Raw genomic sequence first — 20,386 nt, forward strand, 5'->3', positions numbered from 1 at the left:
AGACAAACCGTCTCGGGGAGCAATGCAAGAACCAGACGCGCAGACTGAGCAGTCCTCCTCCTCCTCGTCCCTTCCAGGTGTCGGTGCCTGGAAACCTGGTGACGGGAGGCGAATGCCCGCGCCAGCTGCCCGCTGGTCCCCTGCCTTGCGCCGAGGTGCTGGTGCACAGCAGCGGCACCGGCCTTGGTCAGCCATCGTCCTCCGGCATCTCCGCACCTCCCACGCCATCCCCGCGTCATCGGGCGAGCGAAAGCTTCCTTCCAAGAAAACACAAAGCACGCAGCTAAAAGATACTCACTTACAGTTTATTTTTGCCTGAAATTATTTCACATCTCTTTGTACACAGCTACAGAACAGTAGTAGTAAACCATTGGTAAAAGCAACAGTGCTAAGGAAAATGTTGGCATAATTTTTCTTTTTTTTTTTTTTTTTTCTTTTTTTTTCTTCTTTCTTCCCATACTGCATCATCATACAGTTTGGGATGTGAAGGGGAAAAAAAACCTGGCACACTACATGAGTTAAGACTCAATTTCTGTTTCATTTTTTTAAAAAAAAAAAAAAAGAAAAAAAGAAAAAAAAACACCCATGATTTGGGTAGGGGTTGTCTACATAGCAACAAAGTTAAAAAAAAACCAAAACAAAAAAAAAACCCAAAACAAAAGCTTGGCTTCCATTGAATAAGATTAAATATATATATATTTATATATAAAAAATTACATTGGCTGTATGTGAAACCTTGAGGTGCTGAAGAATAAAATGAAAGTGTTAAACAGAGGAAAAACTTGTTTTTGATTTTTTGTGTTTTTTCTTTAAAGAAGCAGCTCTGTACAATGAAGGCTCATTATGAAAAAAAAGTCAACAGCATAGTTATAAAAGAAACTACAATTTTTAAAAAATCATCTTCTAAGCGATTGTGGAATTTGAAAAACGTAGCAGTCATGTTTACAGACGGGTCAGAGCTGTCGGATCAGCACAACGCTATTTTTCAGTCTCCCCAGAGGAACATGCAGAACAACGCGTGCACAGAACAGGTACGGGGAGGGAGGGGAGGGCGGGATCAGAAAAAGCTGATGCACAAAATGGAGGGAGAGCTTTTTTTTTCTTTTTTTGAAATATTGGACGTAAACAGAAAACAACCGAGGCAACCTGTAAAATCTACCGAATTTTGCAAATACCCCATTGGCAAAATAAACGGCGTCTTCTCCCCACCTCCCATGTTTAAGCCTGACATGGTTTAAAAGACTGAAGAAAGTTTTCAGACTTCAGAAGGAAATGTGACTTTTATTAATCCCTGCACCCCACCCCCCCCAACCATACCCCCCTCGATAGACATTTTCCTTCCTATTTGATAACGTCTGAGCCATTTTGAAATCAAAAAGACAACGCGATGAATGTCGTGACAGAGAGGGAGTATAATACAGTCTGCGCTACTAAAAGGCAATTCTTCAAGGAGGACGTTTCCTTTTAAAAAAAATAATAACAACAAGACAGCAAACTAGTTTATACAGTACTATACGCAAAAAAAGGGTAAAAGAATTAACAATTCATAAATAAAAGACAGGTCCCAGACCTGTTATTTGTGAACCATTTTCTTAAATAGGTGCATTATGTAAATCTTATGTACAACAAAATTACTTTGCATAACAACTGCAAGGACACAGGGGGAGGTGAAAATCATATTGGTTTTGGTTTTCTTCTCTTGAGATTTTTGTAAGTTTGATTTTTCTGGAGCAAAACTGGTGAAAGAGAAGTTCTGACTGGATGGGTGCCAGCCAAGGAAACCCAGGTAAATAACGACAAATGATTTTTTTTTTTTTTTTCTCCACACGGCATAAAACACAAAGGCAAATAAAATCCACAAAGGTGTTTTTTTCCTCTTTATAATCCTCTTGCTGCTACAAAGTCCTTTCTTTTTTTTCTCTTGTTTTTTCTTTCTTTTCTTTTCAATTTAAATTATGTCGATTCTGAAATCACAAAGCTGAAAGAATCCGGCTGGGTCCAGGCTCGCCCCATCCCCCCCGACACACACAACGCCACTCCCCTACCCCCCAACCACGACTCCTACCACCAAGTCCCAGGACTCACTGCTCTACAGGTATTAGCCAAAAGTTATTTTCCGGTTTGTTTTTCTCCGTTTGTTTTAAAAATCTTTTCCTTCTGGTGAGAAGCAAAAGAGAAGAGTCGGAGGCAGGGCGAGTTCACCACGCTTCGGTGTAGCGGACGTCCACTTCTTTCAGGTTGGGTAGTTTTGCCTGTGCGGGAGGACGGGAAAAGGTCAGAATTCATGACATGTGTGCAGGACTCGGGGAAAAAAGCTCCCATCAAATCTGTATCGCCAGCAAACGGGGAGGACTGATCCATCGGCCACACACCGCGGGACGATGGGCTACGGCCTCAACCCTGCAGAGCGCCAGAGCTGGGCTCAGCAGCGAGCTGCCGCCTACCGCTGCTAGCGCCGGAACGAGACGCTGAGCCTTTACAGACACACAAGGCAAAGTCACACCTGTGGCAGAAGCAAGCGGCTCTAGCAAAACCCACCCACCCGTGATCAGGTCCGGATCAGACCCCACTCTTTATTTTTTATACAAATGCTTAGAAAAGCTTGTTTGACAAACTCCAGCCGTGAAGTCAGTGGACTTCAACCGCAGCAGCCAGCCGTACGTTCCTTGTTCAGCCTCCACACTAAGTCATCGCTTGATTTTTTCCCTCCATGTATTAAAAAAACTTGGAGAGCGTTAGCAACTTTTGGTGTCTTTGTGGTCTCCTCTCCACCACTCCGCGGCACTTGGACGTATTGTTCCCGAATTACCCCACGTGAGGCCGAGGGGAATCGGCTGCTCGCACTGCTCCTACTGGTCAGTCCCGTTTCCATGCTCTCTGACCATAATTGTATGGCTAATTCTCTCAAAACAAATAAACACGTTTAATTAGGCTAGGGCATAATTGAGGAGTTGGAAGTTTCTAGGAGTCATTATTACATCACTCCTTGATTTATGTGCACGCATATTTTGATAAGAGCTAGTCATAATCCTACAGACCCTGCCAGCAAATAATTTTTCAGTTAGGCAATAATGACTTCAGTGGTGGGTGTTTATTTATTGTCTGGTTCAGCCTGCCTGGTACATATGTGGGTGTCTCTGTGTGTGCAAGTGTGTTTTGGGGGGTGGGGATGGAGCGGAGAGGAAATGTCATCGCTGGCTTGTGCCCCAAATGCTCTCGCAGACCAAGGGCTGAAGAAGGAAAGATTTGTATCAAAAACACGTTCTTTGAAGTCTGAGCTGTTCTCAGCAGACCTACAACCACGTGCCCCAGGGAAAGGAACTATTACCCTCCCTTTGAACACACACGGAGCTCTGAAAAAATGGCTGCTCAGATAAAACTCAATGAAAGAGGTGAGAGGGGAAAAAGTGACGCATGCCTGTTTTCTCAGCTTTTTTAATTCTCTGCAATCATCGGGACTTTGCTCACAGCCAGTTTCGCTGTTTGCCCTGGCAAGTCACTTCCTTGCGTTGCTGCTAAGGACTGCTAATGCAATACCAGAGCAGAGGGAACCGGTTAGGAAAATAAGAGTTTTCATCCGAAGTTGGTGGCAAAGGGGCTCAGAAGCAGGGGTAGGACTGGAGGAGCCTTTCAACAGACCCGATTTCAGAGCCCTGGGCCAAACACAGCATTGACCTTGATTGTCTGCAAACGCTTGGGGCCTGATACAAGCTCCATTGTGTGAACCCATCTGCAGGCCAGCTGTTAATTCCAAGGACTGCTTCTTTGCATATACAATTGTGACACAAGTTTTGAAAACTTGATCTTGAAAAATCCATGCTAGCAACATTGCAGACACGTCCCTAGGGGAGCCCTGGCTCCACAGCCAGAGATGAAGATCCACATTTGCACTGGATTTTGAAACCAGAGCAGTTTCAGGACTTGCCTCAAGTTCGAAACTCAACCCAAAATTGTGACCTTTTGAATAAGTCTGGCACAATCTCAGGTTTCAACACACAAGGCAACGTAATGTGGAGTTTCACCTTGAGTGCTCGGGTTTATACGGTAAGACTTCAGGAGATGCAACTCACGCAACATCAGAGTGAAGACAAAGTCCACATGAAGTCATGAAAGCCAACGTATCTCAGCCAGTGTTTGTCTGAAACCACCTGGGGCCGCTCCCCTCCCACAGCTGCATTCTAGTTCTTTACGCCATCTTGCCAAAGTGGTTGTAAATCCACAGTACAAATGGTAACACCAGACATCTTACGTGTCAGACTTGGGAACTGAGCATTTGTGCAGGTGTTTCTGTTTAAAGCCCAATTCCAGTCCAAGAGGTGTCAAGATACACTTTCACCTCCCCCAATGCTTTTAATTCTCCCTTTGCATTCTAAATCAAAGATCCATAAAGCTGCTCACCCACGTTACTTTTGGTCCTGTTAGCAGTACAAGACATAGCTTTGGAGGTGTGTACTAGATTTTACCTGTCTGTGCACCCTCATTGGAAACAACCAATATGCTCCCATTCATGAAACCTTTACTGTTGATAGCACTGGCAGAAAGATTCCATTTCTGATTCCATCTCATACTCGCCCATTCAGCATATTAAACACTTCCCGAGTCCATCAGAGCCAACAACCTCAGAACGCTGCTTTTAGTCATTATCCCCCCAAAACAACTCACTTTACCCTCTTCAGATGACTTTCATGCTACCCACTCCATGGGGCCAGTTCCCTGCACTAGGCACTACCCCTTGCTAAATCTGCACGTCCTCCTGGGCCAGCTACTTCTCATATTTAGTGGACGCAATTCAGAAATACCTTGAGATCTTCGTAGGTATCTGCTGAAAGTTTGGTGCTGTTCATATTTAAACTACACAGGCTCTTCATGGCTAAAAGAGAAAACACACAGATACTTAGAACCATGCTGCATTTTCTTAAAATACCAGGCCAAAGGATAAAAAGACATGACTATGTGCAGCACTCTCGGGAAAAAGCTGAATAGTGTAAAATATAGACGTACGAATGGATAAACAGCTGTTTGGGCCCTCATCCAGGAAAAAGTCCCTGTTTAGGAAGGGCCATTAAGCATATGCTTAAGCCCGCTGACTTCAAAGGAGTTCAGGCAACTCCTCATAATGAGTTTCCTGCACATTATTCCGAACAGTGCCCGTTCTCAGCGCTCTGCACGGTGCACGCAGGGGCCATGCTGATCTAGCAGTCCTCCCTCTCCCCTCCACTTCCATTTTAGGCTCCAGCACTTAGCAGAATAGTTTCCTAAGATGAGCCATAACTACTGGTCTGTCTGGCACGTCTGTGTAGGATCAAGCCTATTAAAGGATTCCTTTAAACCCAATAGACGAGGTTTATAAGACACTGTTGGATGTAGGAAAGGGTCTCATTCTGGCATGTCGAGCAGCTCTCAGTGCACAGGAGAATCCTGAATGCTGCTTAGATGGCCGCCCTCTGCCTTGTTCTGTTAAAATTAAGAATAGTGAGAGTTTCACCTCCCCAAAAAAGAAGGAACAAAAAATGCCAGAGAGGGGACGAAACCTGCTGTGCACAGTTGCTAAACTCACTAGTAAGTTGCTGAATGGCTTTGCAATCTTCCCCTCCTGACCAGAAGGTCAGACTCCCACCCAGAGGGGACACCCACGGGAGGGCGTGTGAAACACTTGGGAAGTCGCAGGGCAACAGGTCGCCACGTGAGATGGAGACAAGCGCCGTCAGTGAAGTCAGGGGTAAGAGCCAGAGTACGGTCTGGGCCAACAACGCCCGCAGGAGGCCGCTCAGCGTCAGGTCACCAGCCCGCTTCCCCTGCCTGCAGCCGAACGGCCACTGGAGAGGGCAGGAAGGAGGGAAGCTTAAACCCAAACCCAACCACAGCCTGTCCTAAATCCCTGCGGAAGCAGCACCGTGGCAGCCAAGAAATCAACCTTCTGTCCAAACCCACGTGAATTCCTCTGAACCCACATAATTTTCCTCTGAAGCTTATCTTGGTCACTTACAACTGAGTGCCAGCAGCCCCGCATCCGTCACAGGAGTCTCACACAGGTTGAGCACTTGCAGCATCGTGAGGTGTTCAGACAGAAGCCGCAGCCCCGCGTCTCCGAACTGTGGGGTACAAGCAAAGCTGTTTCCAAACAAGGCATGGGCATCATGCGCAAGTACCTCAGTGCAAACAGGGCACGCTAAAACGAGGTTTGCAGACGAGCCCTCAGAGCCACACTCAGATTGTTTACCGCAATCTCAAATAACAAGAGAGAAAGCAAATAGTTTTATCCTTATTTTGCAGGCGGAGAACAGAAAAATTAAGTGACTTGTGTGCACTTAACCGCAGGCCATCATTTAATTACAATGGTGCCTTTGAAGTCTGGACTTTGTATGAGCGAGTTCCCACCCAGGCTATACAAGATGGTTATGGCAGTCTCAGCCAGTTCCCAACCACATCACACACAAAAAAAAAGCATAATGCAAGTGGTATTAATCAGCTATTTTGGTCTCAAGAACAATGTACTATTGATTGGTAATTGTTCTATTGACCCACTTCGTTTCTGCTGTGTCTAAATTCTAGATTAATGGAAACCAGGATATCGCAAAATAAAATAGAACCTAAACTCTTTTTTTTTTTCTAATTTAAAAAAAAAAAAAAAAAAAAAAAATCAGACGAAAAGCAGGCTCTTTGTCCAGTGAAATCAAACTCGTTTTGAGCAAGAAGCATTAAAGTTTTCAAATCAAAAAGTTACATTGTTAGGACAAACCTGGAGGAGACAGAAGACACTCTTAAAACAAGCAAGCAATCAGATTCCCCACACAAAAAGAGGAAATTTCTGGGATAAGAAAGTAGTTAGGAAAACAAAACAAGATAGTGACATGATATTTGAGTGAAAAAAAATGCTGCTTTTTGCGGTTGCACTGAGAATAACCATATTTTCAGCAAGCATTGCAAACAGGTGCTAACAGAAAATGGGGAAAACCTGTTCACTGGAGAACCTCAGAGACCAAAATCAGCAGGGAAACGTAGAAAAAAAAATCAAAAGCTTTTCAATTAACAGCTGAATAATTTATTCAGTTAACTTAGCCTCTTTTTGCTTACAAAATAACCACATTTTCATTATAGTTTCCTTCTATTTATTCATTATTTCAGTTTCTTTTTGTTGCTGTTGCTTTTAAAGAATTTCTGGTTGATCAGCATTCAGGGCAATTCACTGCCTACACTGCATAGACTCTGTTTTGCTTGACCAGAGGAGCTGCACAGCAGCATTTTTCTCATCCTGAACGAGTGAAAGCATAAGCACTTCTCAGATGAACAGCAGCACACGTACTGCAAAGTACACAGTATCAACAGTGCCTAACTGGAACATTCAACCCAAGACAGCAGCACTCCTTTTACAATTAAAGTAAAATTTTGAAAATTACAAAAAATAAGAACAACAGGGAACATGCAAAATCAGCCTCTAAGATGAACTAGACCATAGAAAGGCCCTGTAAAAATAGGATAAGGACAGACTCATTATAAGCAAGCCTCTTCACACATTCTTCTTGTGCTGACGTCATGTCAAATTTCACAATTAGTCAGCATTGGTTCCTGCTTCGAGTTTCAGTCTGCAAAGCGCTTACCTGAGTTGACCACAGGTTCAACTGCTTGAGTGAAGGCAGTTTAATGAGGTGCTCAGCACAAGCACTTGTCACATTGGTAAAGGCCAGGCTGAGGTTTTCCAAATTTCCAAAAGATCCCGAGCTTAGCAAGCGGGCCAGGTCTGCATCCTGAAAGCAAACAACAGATTGATAACGAAGTATTGACTCCTCAGCCTGCAACCATCCACGGTGGTGTCACTGATACTGTTACCCAGCAAGAGTTGCACAATTGTACCACTTGTTTACAGTAACAGAACCACACAGAGAGGTTTCTGTTCGTTTGGCAAGCAGCTGAGCTCTTGTGGCAGCGTTGTTGCTTCACACACCCTGGGAAAAATTTATCCAGACATCAGGACAAAAATTTTCTTTGCATGTGTATCTTACAAGACACGAAGGCTTCAGCGTCAGAACAAATGCTGAAGATAGGTCTCTTAATGAAGATTTCACTGCAAGTTCTAGACTCAACTTGTGTTCAGGACCATTACCTGGCCTCATTGAAGTTAGTCAGGGTTTACAGTAGGCTTAACTGCAACGGCGACGGGTCTCTTTCAGACTTTCATGTCTAAGATCTGGAACTGGACATTATGAACTCTGCCTTCTTAACACAAAATTCTGTCCCCGAATCTACCCTTAGGTCCTACTGTAAATTCCAAATCTGTGCACCAGTGTAAATCTGACAGTCTGATTCTTGTACTGGCTTTGGAAGCTGCTGCACAGACCCAAGAGCAGAAATGTGCCCCTGTGTAAACTCCAGTTGTGTTGACATAGCAAGTGGAACAACTCCCCTCTTGACTGACCAAAACCACTGTGCCACATGGCAAACATAAATCAAGTGTTCAAATATGGAAAGACAAAACTTATTTTTCTATTGACATTATTAACTTACTGTGGACTTGGATGGCAGTGTTAACCTTGTGGGACCACCTTTTCTTTGCTGTAAGAGAGAAGATATTTTGGTCAAACAAGTTGCCGTTCTACATTTAAGACCAACTGAAGTATAGCAAGCTCTTCACCAGAGCAAACCCTGCTCCAATTTCAAAGCTCCCTGCCAGCCCTTCCACCTCTTCCCTGCTTTTTCTGCACTGACAGACTTTGTCTGACTATGCTAGACGCAGGCCTGTTGCCACACAGGGGACGTCCACCAACCGCAGCAGTGGTCTTCGTGCCATGGGTCAGCACTTTGTCTGATTCGGCCTGCCATTACTTGGTTACTTTCACTTTAAATGAAACGGCTTAAAATGCTGGGATAAGATAGCAAAGCGAGTGAGACTGCGCAACTGATAAAATCACTTGTTTGACTTCAATAAAAGTATATACTTTTCAGGCTGGGAGCAGGGATTAAGGAAGACAAACATAAATGTGAAGGAGGGAGGAGGAAGATTGTGGGTATGTTTGCATAGGTATAAAAGTGCTAATGAGAGCAGATCTATCTCCAATCTGTAGACCCTGTCTTTCAAATCAGGAAAAAAGTCTTTTTCTCATAGGCTCTAGCTCTGAGAACTAGCCCTAAAGACCATCTCGGTGAAATGCTGTGAATGTCAAAGCATTAAGCAACGTTGGCAAGCACTAGAGCCATTTGCTACTCATATGTCAAAAGGTGGCAGAATTTGACAAGCTGACTTGCAAGATCTTAAGACAGCAGGATTTCACCTTTGTTCTTTCACACAAATTCTAAGCAGATTACTGAATATCATTCATAAACATAGTATGGGATTAGACACATCAGTAAATATCACACAGTATATATATTCACAGTAAAACCCTCCCAATACTGCTCCCATCCTGTTGTTCACCGGGAATTTCACACCCTGCTTGTCTTTCTTTTGTACCTCCATTTCTGGAGAGTACAGACCGCCATGTGCTATGGCAATACTGCATGCAGGGCGACATACCAGCTCTTTTAACTCCCTCTGCCTGTCACACAGCTGTTCATACATTCTCTTTCCCACGTCTGTGCTTTCCAGGGTAGAGATGATCTGGAGCTGGGTGTCGTTATTATCGATGATGTTGTATTCCAGCATCAAACATAGTATCTAGCAGCAGAATTAAAGAAGAGTGGTCACTGCAGTGCTTACATTCAATTTCTTCCAAACAGCCTAATTACATTGGGCATTGCTAGTTTAAATTATCGGGTAAGTTTTTAGAGCATGCATTACGCAGGCTAGATTAGAGCATCTTAGCAACATTTACTGACCTTCCAACACAAGAAACCAATTTTTAATTCGTCAAGAATCAACTCTAATCTCTGAAAGTCAGCTTATCTATCTATCCTGTCTTACATTAGTGCTCATTCCTTCTAACTGGAGAGGTGCCATTACTTTGCATCAGTCCTGGAACATGGCTTCATGCCACAGCCCTCTTCAGCACAGGTACAATCGATCCAGTATTTCCCAGGTACACTGGCTAGACTGCAGACTGGGGACATTACACATGAGCAGCAGAGCCAAGTGATTCCCTAAGTGCTGGATTTTCAGCCCCTAAGTGCTGGCATTTCTGTGCAAGCTGAACGCATGTGACGTGTACCCAGTCTATGAGGTAGGATAGGGAAAGGCAAGAGAGGCTCCAAGAGAAGATGATGCTGGGAGCCCACCACTGTGGCCAGGACACCCTCCATCTCACAGGGAACACATCTGACTTGCCCCTGGGCAAGGGTTTGCCCGGAACAAGTTAGACACAGGGTATGATTTCAGTGGGTCCCATGGGCTTAGGACACAAGCTGCCCCCTCCATGCTGCCTTTCTTTTTCAGCTACATATAATGCCATAGCAATTAAAATGCAAAGTTTTTATTCCCTCCACAATTATTTTTAACAAAAAAAATCAAGTAACATTACATTCAAATTCATGCAGCACACCCTTTTATTTACTGGATTAAATTAGCATGCATAGATCTAAGTCAATGAAAAACTATAACTCCTTCCACCTATTTAACCACCCTCTATTTCCATTTAAAAATAGATGATTACATTTCTCAAGAAACTTCTCTAAAGAAACCCGGAAAAATATGTATAAACTACTAGTGCAACAAAAATAACCAATCACAAGCACAAAAAAATGTGTATTAATGGAAGTAAATAAAGTTTTGCAAATGCACTTCTTGTGCACTGCTCATTTTGCAGGCAGTAAGACAAGCATCAGGCATTTAGTCATGGGAAAACCTTGTGGTTCTGAACTCTGACCCCTCGCCACAGCCTATACCATCATGGCCATTTATTTCCCATCTTAGCCTGTTCAACTGAATTACAGCAAACAATCTCTCGCTCCAAAAATTCTTCCACCCACCTTTCATGTAATTCACCCTCACATCTGCAGAACAACAATACTCTGTTCCACTTAGTCAAGAGAAACACAATTGCCCACCGCTGGTGTTTGATACGACACAAACCTGAACTCAGCTTCTCTAGTTCCTCCGGATCTGATTCTGGGAAAGGCAGTGTGAAACCGAATCTGAATACTGCTCGTAAACCTATACGACTACGTATGTTTAGGGCTTACCTCTACCATCGTCTGGTTACCCCTCAAAGCCAGTAGCATGCAAGGTCCTAATTTATTTTCAGCCAGTGAAAGCAGGAACTTCTTTGTTTTATAGCAGGATCCCATTAAAATATGAACCTATTTGAGAAACAAAGCTAAAATTAGAGGTGTTAGCCTAAGAAACACACGTACCTCTGGAAAGGACATTGTTACACAGTCAAACAAATTTAAGTATTTGCAATCAACCTAAAGAAAAGGAGTCCCTTCATTACGATTACGGCTGCAGTCTCTCAACAGCTGATTGGAAGCGACCTGCTGACAAAGGTGATGCCTAGCAAAGTCTGAGGGAATGGGTAGTTTTCCTCTGTAAAGGAGCTCAGTTGACAGCCCAGAGGCCCGATATAGGCTCCCCAGGAAACATCAGAGCAGCTGTGCGATTGTCCCCATCCCTAGTAACACGATGAACCCAGCCCCAGGGGAACCACAGGGGATTTTGCTTTTGCATCTGTTTGCGGTTCAGTTTCTCTGTAAATGCCAGCTGGTGAGCACAGGTTGTGTGGGCTGGATGTCTAGGTAAAAGGCAGTGGTGCTGGCAATCTGCTGGCTGAACACGAGCCTTTGTTAAGGGCTGGTGACGAACAAAATCACCATCAGAATCATCAGAACGAACAGACAGGAGCTGACTGGGAAAGGAAGGAGTGCCTTTAAGAAAATCCAGCAGTCCTGCGCCCTAACAAGAGATGACTTCATGTGCTTTCATGTGCTTATCATTACCATTATCTTGCTTTCCCTTCTGCTCAGTTTGCCCTGAAAGGAAAGAAATGCTGAAAACACCAGCTGAGTAAGACCCCTTCGAGTCTTCTAGCTGACAAAAGTGTCCTGCAGACTCTCTCCTAGCTCCAGAAAGCATCAGGTGATATCACATAACAATACCTATAGCAGAAATGCAAAGCCACAGAATCGCAGAATGTTAGGGGTTGGAACAGACCTCTGTGGGTCATCTAGTCCAACCCCCCCTGCCGAAGCAGGGTCACCTACAGCAGGCTGCACAGGACCTCGTCCAGATGGGTCTTGAACATCTCCAGAGAAGGAGACTCCACAACCTCCCTGGGCAGCCTGTTCTAGTGCTCCGTCACTCAGAGTGAGCAAGTTCTTCCTCACATTCAGCTGGAACTTCCTCTGCTTCAGTTTGTGCCCATTGTCCCTTGTCCTGTAGCTGGGCATCACTGAAAAGAGTCTGGCCCCGTTCTCTTGACACCCACCCTTAAGATACTTATAGGCATTTATAAGGTCCCCTCTCAGCCTTCTCTTCTTTCAGCCACTTCTACAAATCAAGTATGAGTCTCTTCCCAAAAAAGAGGTTGGCAATAATCTTTCCCATTTAAAAGCCCTAGAGTTTAGCCGCAGAGAATTTCGGGTTTCTAGCTGGAAGTCCTATTTTATGGCTCACACAGCTGATCCACCAGCTTGCTGGCAGAGCAGTATGTGAGAATTTGTAGTTTCTAACGACCTGGAGCAGTAAAAGCTCCATTATGTAGACCTCCCATCTGTACTACTCTACAACAAGCCTGTAAATATGTTCTGTGGTCCCCCTGGTTCATGGCATTGCTTGGACTATGTTCAATACCGCTGAAAATACCATAACCATGCCACGATGTGGTCAGTTCTATGTGGATCACATGCTACCATGCAATTCTTCTTCCTCACTGCTTCTTCACCAACAAGGCCTTTAGAAAAACACAAAATCTTTTTTTCTTAAGTATCCATCAGTTCAGCTGGCCTTTAAAAACAGTAAGCTTCAAGCCAAAAAGGATTTCATTTCATGCAGTTATCGTTAAGCTTTTTTGGAGGCTTTCTTGAGCAACAGAAAATACTGACACTAACATTAATACATGGTCCATCTCAGAACAGGATGTTTTTCAAACTTTATGGTTAGTCGTTAGCAGCTCTTTAAGTATTTATCAACATCCTTGCAAAGGGCATAGAGTACTGCATATTAATGTATGTTAGCATTGTGCCTTCTCCTGCACGCCATCTCCTGATGCTCATAAGTATCTTGGACCACAAAAGCTCTCAAGAGAAATGATATTGTTCTGAAGAAATTTTCTCTTCAAACATAAAAGACATAGAATCAGTGAAGAGGGATGAAGTCTTTATCCATTATCTGTTTCAAAGGTACCTGATCCATCTGATCTTAAATTAAGAGTACAGACAGACACGCATGTTCTTTATGTCCCAAAACGTTCAGTACGTGGGAGATGCACAAAGTGTAGATCCCCCTGAAAGTCATTTCACTGTATAGCCAACAGCCAACTTCAACAAATGCTTCTCCCCTTACCAGGGAAAGGAAGTAATACCATTTCCACCTTAATTGCTATATGGAGAACTAATACACAGTGAGACCTGCGTGACATGACACAGGTTGCACAGGAAGACAGTGACAGCATCAGTGATTAAAACCTGTTATCTTCTGTCTAGTCCTTCTGAGAGTTACAAAAGAAATAACTATGGGAAATGGAATGCTGGTTTCTAATTATACCTCCCCACAACAGTGTAATTGGACAGAGAAACTGCTAACACATTTTTGTATCTATCTATCCATCCTTCGATTAATTCAATGTTACTGTTCTTTTTAAATTCCAGGGTAGTCTACAAATGAAAACTATAGGTGTGGATGTGCATAACAGTGTCTCCCCTGTCTGCCAGTATTCTGTATTCTCCGAGTTTTTTGTACTGACACACAAACATATGTGTTGTGATAAATACAAAAATACATACATACATATGCACACACATTTATACATACTTGGTTTGTGCATTATATTACCAGTGAAAAAACACGCCAAAGTTCAAAAAGAGAAAGCTAACACGTTAATCAAACTGCGACTGCAAGGAAGCTCAATGGATTTGGTGATGAAAAGATTTAGATTTCCTGGTGAACACTTGTGGTTTACAGAACCATGGTTTTTGACAAAAGCAAGTAAATCTCCTTATTGCCAACTACACATTAGTTGCTTTACTGCAAAGTTACTAAACTCACATTATTGCAGACACGTACCATACTGGCAAACAGCTCTCCATCATCATCACACGCCACTCCTCCTGGGCTGTAGAGCTGGAACCAGCCGTCTTTGCCAGCCCGCACACTCAGCAAACATGAGTGGACCTGCCAAACAGTGAAGGCATGGGGAAGGTTACAGTTCCTGCCAATAATCACCAGCATCTCCCACACTGGGCCAAAAGAAGTAACTGCAAAACCGAGGACTGCTGGAAATTTCATGGTTCATATTCTGCTCTACAGAGCTGCACGCAAGTCTCCACTCACAGAATCCATTTTTTTCAGTATAAGCAAGGAGGGAAGCTGTATCATCGCTAATTGCATGGCCTTTTTCATTCCCTTTACACAAATCAAACACAAAATGGCTCTAATCTAGAATGGCTTCTTTCAATCAGGAAAAAACCCAACGATCAAAAACCAAAAAAACCCCCGCAAATTTCTGAGCTTCTGCCATTTTCCCTCCATCCTCCCAACATCTGGTGTGACCTGCATACCAAACGCAGTGGCTGATGGCTTGCTCATTCCAATCATTAAAAATTCTTATTACTCCTGCTCTCATCAAACTTGATCAGAGTCAGGGTGAAAGAAGTGCACAAGGAAAATTCAACACGGATATGTAAGAGAGAAGTTGCACAGAAGAACTGGCACCAGTGAGCAACCATTAATCTAAATTTGGCCCACTGCAGAGATTACTATATCTGGTCCCACAGTTTAACAGAGGAGTCATACTCCAGCCTTTTTTTTTTTTTTCATGATGATGACACAGCCTCCTCACCCACAGTTTGGGGGAGCTTCCTTCCCTTTATGCTAGTAACAAAAATTAGTGCAGATGAGAGGTTCCCTCTGACTCAGCCAAAGCTGATGATGTTGAATGACCTACATGCACAGCTATGAAGCAGTCAGCCTCCAACGAGGGTACTGCTATGCACTCATTCCAGTAACGCACCTCCCACCTCCTTTCTGCTGCTAATTCATGAGAATTATGGTCATTTTCACACAACGTAACTGAAATGCAGCTAAATAAAACCTGTTATTTTGTAAGCTGTATGGATCCATGGATTTTGCTTCCCTATTTTGTACAGAAGACGAAAAGCTCTGAGAGATTCAACAGAGTGGGAATACCTTGCTGGTTCCAGTTTAGTGTGGAGCAAGGACATTAACTGATGCCAGACAAGGAGGTCACAACACATGTTTATACGTAAGGGAAGAAACTGTACATACTAAGACCGTGTGCCCTGAGTGGCTATTACTCGCTAAGACACTTAAGCACAGCAAAACCACACCATGTTTTGAAACAAACTACTTAACGAGAGATCTCCCCAACAAGTGTACTTGCAAATCCCTCCAATTAGTACTCCGTGTAAACCGGGTAATAAACTCACTTCTTGCCTTGGGTCCTCCGCAAATCTCTGAATCACATATTTCAGCTCCCTGGAAAAGAAGTTAAAAAGACAAGAATAAGCAGTTGCTGGTTGTAGTATTCACACAAATGACAACTTTCTCTTGGATTACACCTTAAACCATAGATATTAATGCACTTTAGAGAGAAACAAGTTGCACTGCTTCCACAGGAAGGAAATATGAGGTCTAAAAGTGATTGCCAAGGACAGGGTCTATTCACTATAGTCTAGAAAAGCTTTCAGAGCTGTGCAGTGACAGTCTGGTTTGTAAATTCTAAGAGCATCCAGTGTCTTTAGTCCTTGGGCTCCTGCCATCACAGTAAATTACAAAGAAAACTACATCTCTTATTGCTAACAGAACACTTTCACAGCCTGTCACAGATTAAAAAACATTAGAGGCACAATATTGAATAATGCATCATTGTTATTATTGACTAGTACAAATATTTTAAATAATTACTCCCTTTAATAAAACAAACAAGTCCCACAAACTTACTTTGTGAATTTCTCATGTGCAAGAGCCCTAAAATTTAGAACAGAAAACAGAAGAATATGAAGATTTGAGAGAAGGGGACGCGCACACCCAAAAACCAAACAACCACTTTTCAGTTCTTTCCAATAAAAGGATTTGCTAAGCAACTGCAGCACAGAAGACAAAAAGAATAATCTTTCCAAACAAAATCAGGTAAAGTATCCTTTCTAGGGAGAGAAAAAATGAAAGGCGGGGGGGGAAGAAGGTGCTGGGGTGCGTGGTGGTGGAAACCACTTGGAACTAATTTTGTAGCTCTTCCTGAGTCCTGTCTTAGACAAGGCTCTGACTAACGTCAGTGGGAGCTTTGGGTCAGAAGAAAGTAAGTAAAAGACTTACAATACAGCTACATAATTAAAAACAGAATTTTGGCTACCTCCAAGAGCCTTGTGAATTCTTTAATTGCAATGCAATTAAGGTATGGTCACAACTACTTAACACCATCAATCAGTAAAGCAATTAATGGTCATTCTGTGAAGTGTCTTGCATCATGGTATGGTTTACACCTCCCCCCAGGACTCACGTTTGACTTAGGTAAATGATGTCTCTGTTGCCTATCTCCAAGCTCTCGCTGTAGCCCAGGTAACCTGGCACGGAGGATTAGACCCCTCTGATTCAAGACATCAGGTCATTAGGGGATGTGATAAGCTACCAAATTGTACAATTATAGGTTGTAATGTTTGTCTGTGGAGGTCTGCATTTTATAAACACTACTGTTCATTAATAGGTTTCCGAGGGAGCTTGGCTGATGCATGGGGTAGCTTCTTCATTTAATGCAAAATACAAATGACACGAGTCTCTGTGATGCCATTAAAGCATCGTCCTCCACTAAATCTCTTACTTTATTCTCCTCCTCACAAGCTTTCCTTCCTTTCTTGCCTGCCTGTCTCTAGCTAACCACTTTTCTCTTCAGGATCGTCTTAGAGTAATGCAGAAGGAAGATGACGATGGGGAAGTCTTTGCATCCTTCCACATCAGCCAAAATCAACTCTACATTCTAAATCAATACCAAAGGCACAAAGCTCCTATTACCATCAGTTTTTAGCTGACATTATATTCCCTCGTAAAACAACAGTAACAAGAATAACCCAGTAAATACTAAGACAGTGCAAACTCACTCCTTGGGAAATGGGATAGGTTGAAGCAAGCTGGCCAGGGCTGGTCTCCAGTCATCGTAGTCTGACCTGAAACGTGAACATTTTATTAATAAGACACCAAATATATTGAATATGGTTTGTCAATACTTTGTTCAGGGAGTCAAAAGCTTTTTACTGCAGGCACCAACAACCCTTCTGTTTTACTGAGACACTCTAAAGATCTACGGTGACATTTCCCTTTCCATTTTCAGCACGTTCTCCATTGAGGCACAATAAATCTGGTATTTACAATGACCTCCAGAGAGGCCTTCTTTATGTCAACTTAAAGACATTTGCTGTTTATGAAACCTGTTGACATTTAGTCACTAAGTAATACTTTCATCTAAGTTGGTACAGCAATTACCAGGCCATTGCTATTTACAGCTCTGCATTTAATTGGAATTATTTTTTTTTCTGTAAGACATAAACCCATTTGTAAAAACAGACACACACACATACACACCCATTTTTGACCTTGGCACAAAGGAATGGGTCAGTTTAAATAGTACAAAGCTCTTGGCTTGTGAGGGAAGAGACTAGGGAAGAAAGCACTGTCAAAATTATTAAGAATGAAAGAGGACAGATGAGGATAATCACAGCTGAGAGCTCAGGCCAGTGGACCCTGTAAGAAGTGTCTCCTCTCTGTTGTGTTAGCACCACAGATCCCAGCTGATGCATTTTGTTTTCATTTCTGCTGTCAACATACAGAACTGTCCTTCTACAAGGAGCCATCCATAAGGGGATGTTGATGTGAACTAGGACAAAGAGAACATTTTGCTTTACGGCATGCACTGGTCAGTGCACACTAATCTGCAGCATTTCATCTCGATCTACCTGCAGAACGCCAGCTGCTTGAGCACATGGGGTGAAGCAGGTACAGCTTCTCACGCAGGAATGGCACTTTACACTCCGCCACCCCTCTCCTTCAAAATACAGCATACACCAGCCAAAGCCCAGCCCCCAGCACCGCCCGCTACGCCACTCTCATTGCTGTTAATACTAATGAGTACACACAGAAGTAAATGTAGTAAACGTCATATGGGGTGAAACCCCTGGGGACGTCTGCAGAAGAAAACGTAGAAGAGCCTACCATCTCCTCTTACTGCTCTTGCCCTTTGGATTTCAGTTTTAAAAGCCAGATTATTGGCTGCAGCCTAGTGCAAACTTGGCACAAAACATGGTGTTTCTTTAGGAAGGAACAAAGTGTAATGTTCTCAAACGGACAGTATCTACTGATAGCATTAGAAACAGACAACATATGCACAAGAAGCATGCCAAAATAATACATTTTTTGCAAAGACAATGTTCTAGCCCAGAGACATATAAGACAGATGCATTTCCAAAAGTCTCATCCATTTTTGAACCACATAAAGCAGAGATTTCCATAAACTAGTAATACACATGATGTTGGACAGTCCACAAAGGCCTGTTCATGGACAGCAAGGAAACCTGCGTGGATGAGCAGGGTATTCTTAAGAAGCAACATGCAGAGAAACTTTAATTGAATCATGATGTAAAAATCAACCAGGGAGGCAGTTATCACTTATCCAAGAGTAGAATGAGTTCAGATTACAAAAACAATGTATTTCATGCAAGCAACAAATCCACAAGAACAACTATGATGTGATAGTAGCTTAACATTAAAAACCAGCTGAATGCCGTACAAAAGCACTGTGGGATGGGTTAGTAGCTCTTCTTGTACACTGCTACCCAAAAGCCCCAAGTTCAATGCAGACACTTTTCTTGCCCACGCCAGGTGCAGCCTAGCACAAAACTAAACACCTATAATTCTGGTAGGCAACTTCAGCAAGTAGCCTTGCCCTTCTCACGGGCACATTACCAGATCGTCCTAGCACATACTTTCCAGTTATTTCCTGAAATCCCTCTACCAAGAGGCCGAGAACCACAACATTCTGTTGAGTTCAGGGGGATGTCTCCTCCCCCACCTGCAGTTGTCAAATCACCATAAAAGCACTTGGGTACAAGGTCGGAGCTTAAAGGCAGGCAGTTCAGCAAGTGAGGCAGCACTGGCCAGGCAAAAATCTCACTGCTGGTTCTCAGTGCACCAAACAAAAAACACCCGAGAGTCTTGGCGAAGTCCCCTAATAAATACAACTTCTTTATTTTCCCTGTTATCTTTAGCATTGAGGCACAAAGCATAGCACATGTGAAGCTACAGTAGTCCAAAAAAGAAGCCAGTTGCGCTAGAAGCCATTGAGCCTAATTTTCTCCTCCCATCAAAAATTCTGTTCTCTGGTCTGAATTAGGAGGAACTCTGAGATAAGGGGCGTTACACTAATCTAAAGCGAGCACGAGTCCATCGCAGTTAGCGCATTTTGTGATCACCGATTCACAAGGTTTTTTCCACACAAAAAACCCCTTATCTGCTTAGACACTAAACAATTGTGCAAGACGACGAACTTTTCAGTGCCTCAGAACAGCAAAACATGAAGCAGAACTTCATTACAAGGGGTTGTTTTTCCACTGTCTTTGTGTAAAGTTGAGTATCATGCAACACCTGAGGACGGGGCTTGTCACATAAACTGCAGTAAGTGAAGGAAACCTCTGACATAGCACCTCTAAGATGAGCTCTCTGGGTTCTTTTAACAAAGCTTTGATTAATTAAGGCTCTCTACAAGACTATTCGTTGTTTCTGATCTACGGACAGAATGGGTCAGCGACACAGACCTCTGACCTGTGTTCAGATTCATAGTAGGCATGATGGTGATGGGTTGACAGTTGGACTTGATGATCTTGGAGGTCTTTTCCAACCTTAATGTTTCTATGATTCATCTGAAAGTCTCTTGTTTACCTACCAGGTCTCTGTAGTAGACATATGATGCAACATATCTATAGCTGCAGGCATGAGAAGTGCCAGAGGTCTCTGATCCACACAGCCTGGGTTTCACTACATTTGTTAGGCATGAGAACATAGTCCAGACCATAGGCAGTAGTCTGATTTTGAGCTGGCACCATATTTCCACTCATCACGGTACTCACAATGTTGTGTGCTTCTCCTCTTACCATTTACATCCCCAGAAGCAGGCAGTCTGGCAGTGCTGTCCTCTGGGGATCACTGCTTTGCCCAAGCCTCAGCTCACCCTCCCTGTCACAGCCTCACTTCTCGCAAGCGACCTCTGGGTGCAGCCTGAGCACTGGCCCCAGAGAGCTCATT

At 43.3% G+C, this 20,386-nt stretch overlaps 1 protein-coding gene across 2 annotated transcripts in view; it reads right to left on the reverse strand.

Annotated features, from left to right (window-relative positions):
* Positions 1–298: 298 nt before the first annotated feature.
* CMIP (c-Maf inducing protein) overlaps positions 299–20,386 on the reverse strand; it is a 137,382-nt gene continuing 117,294 nt past the window's right edge. For both annotated transcript variants that reach the window (XM_075433571.1, XM_075433572.1), the window contains 11 exons: positions 17,194–17,259; positions 16,043–16,069; positions 15,529–15,577; positions 14,147–14,254; positions 11,110–11,226; positions 9,509–9,649; positions 8,503–8,550; positions 7,599–7,745; positions 5,987–6,092; positions 4,800–4,870; positions 299–2,252 (listed from right to left, as the gene is read on the reverse strand). In XM_075433571.1, coding sequence (XP_075289686.1) covers positions 2,199–2,252; positions 4,800–4,870; positions 5,987–6,092; positions 7,599–7,745; positions 8,503–8,550; positions 9,509–9,649; positions 11,110–11,226; positions 14,147–14,254; positions 15,529–15,577; positions 16,043–16,069; positions 17,194–17,259 — 934 coding nt within the window. In that variant the 3' untranslated portion in view covers positions 299–2,198. The remainder of the gene's footprint in view (positions 2,253–4,799; positions 4,871–5,986; positions 6,093–7,598; positions 7,746–8,502; positions 8,551–9,508; positions 9,650–11,109; positions 11,227–14,146; positions 14,255–15,528; positions 15,578–16,042; positions 16,070–17,193; positions 17,260–20,386) is intronic.

This window comes from Opisthocomus hoazin, chromosome 12 (genome assembly GCF_030867145.1).
Source record: "Opisthocomus hoazin isolate bOpiHoa1 chromosome 12, bOpiHoa1.hap1, whole genome shotgun sequence".
In the NCBI taxonomy this organism is placed as follows: Eukaryota; Metazoa; Chordata; class Aves; order Opisthocomiformes; family Opisthocomidae; genus Opisthocomus; species Opisthocomus hoazin.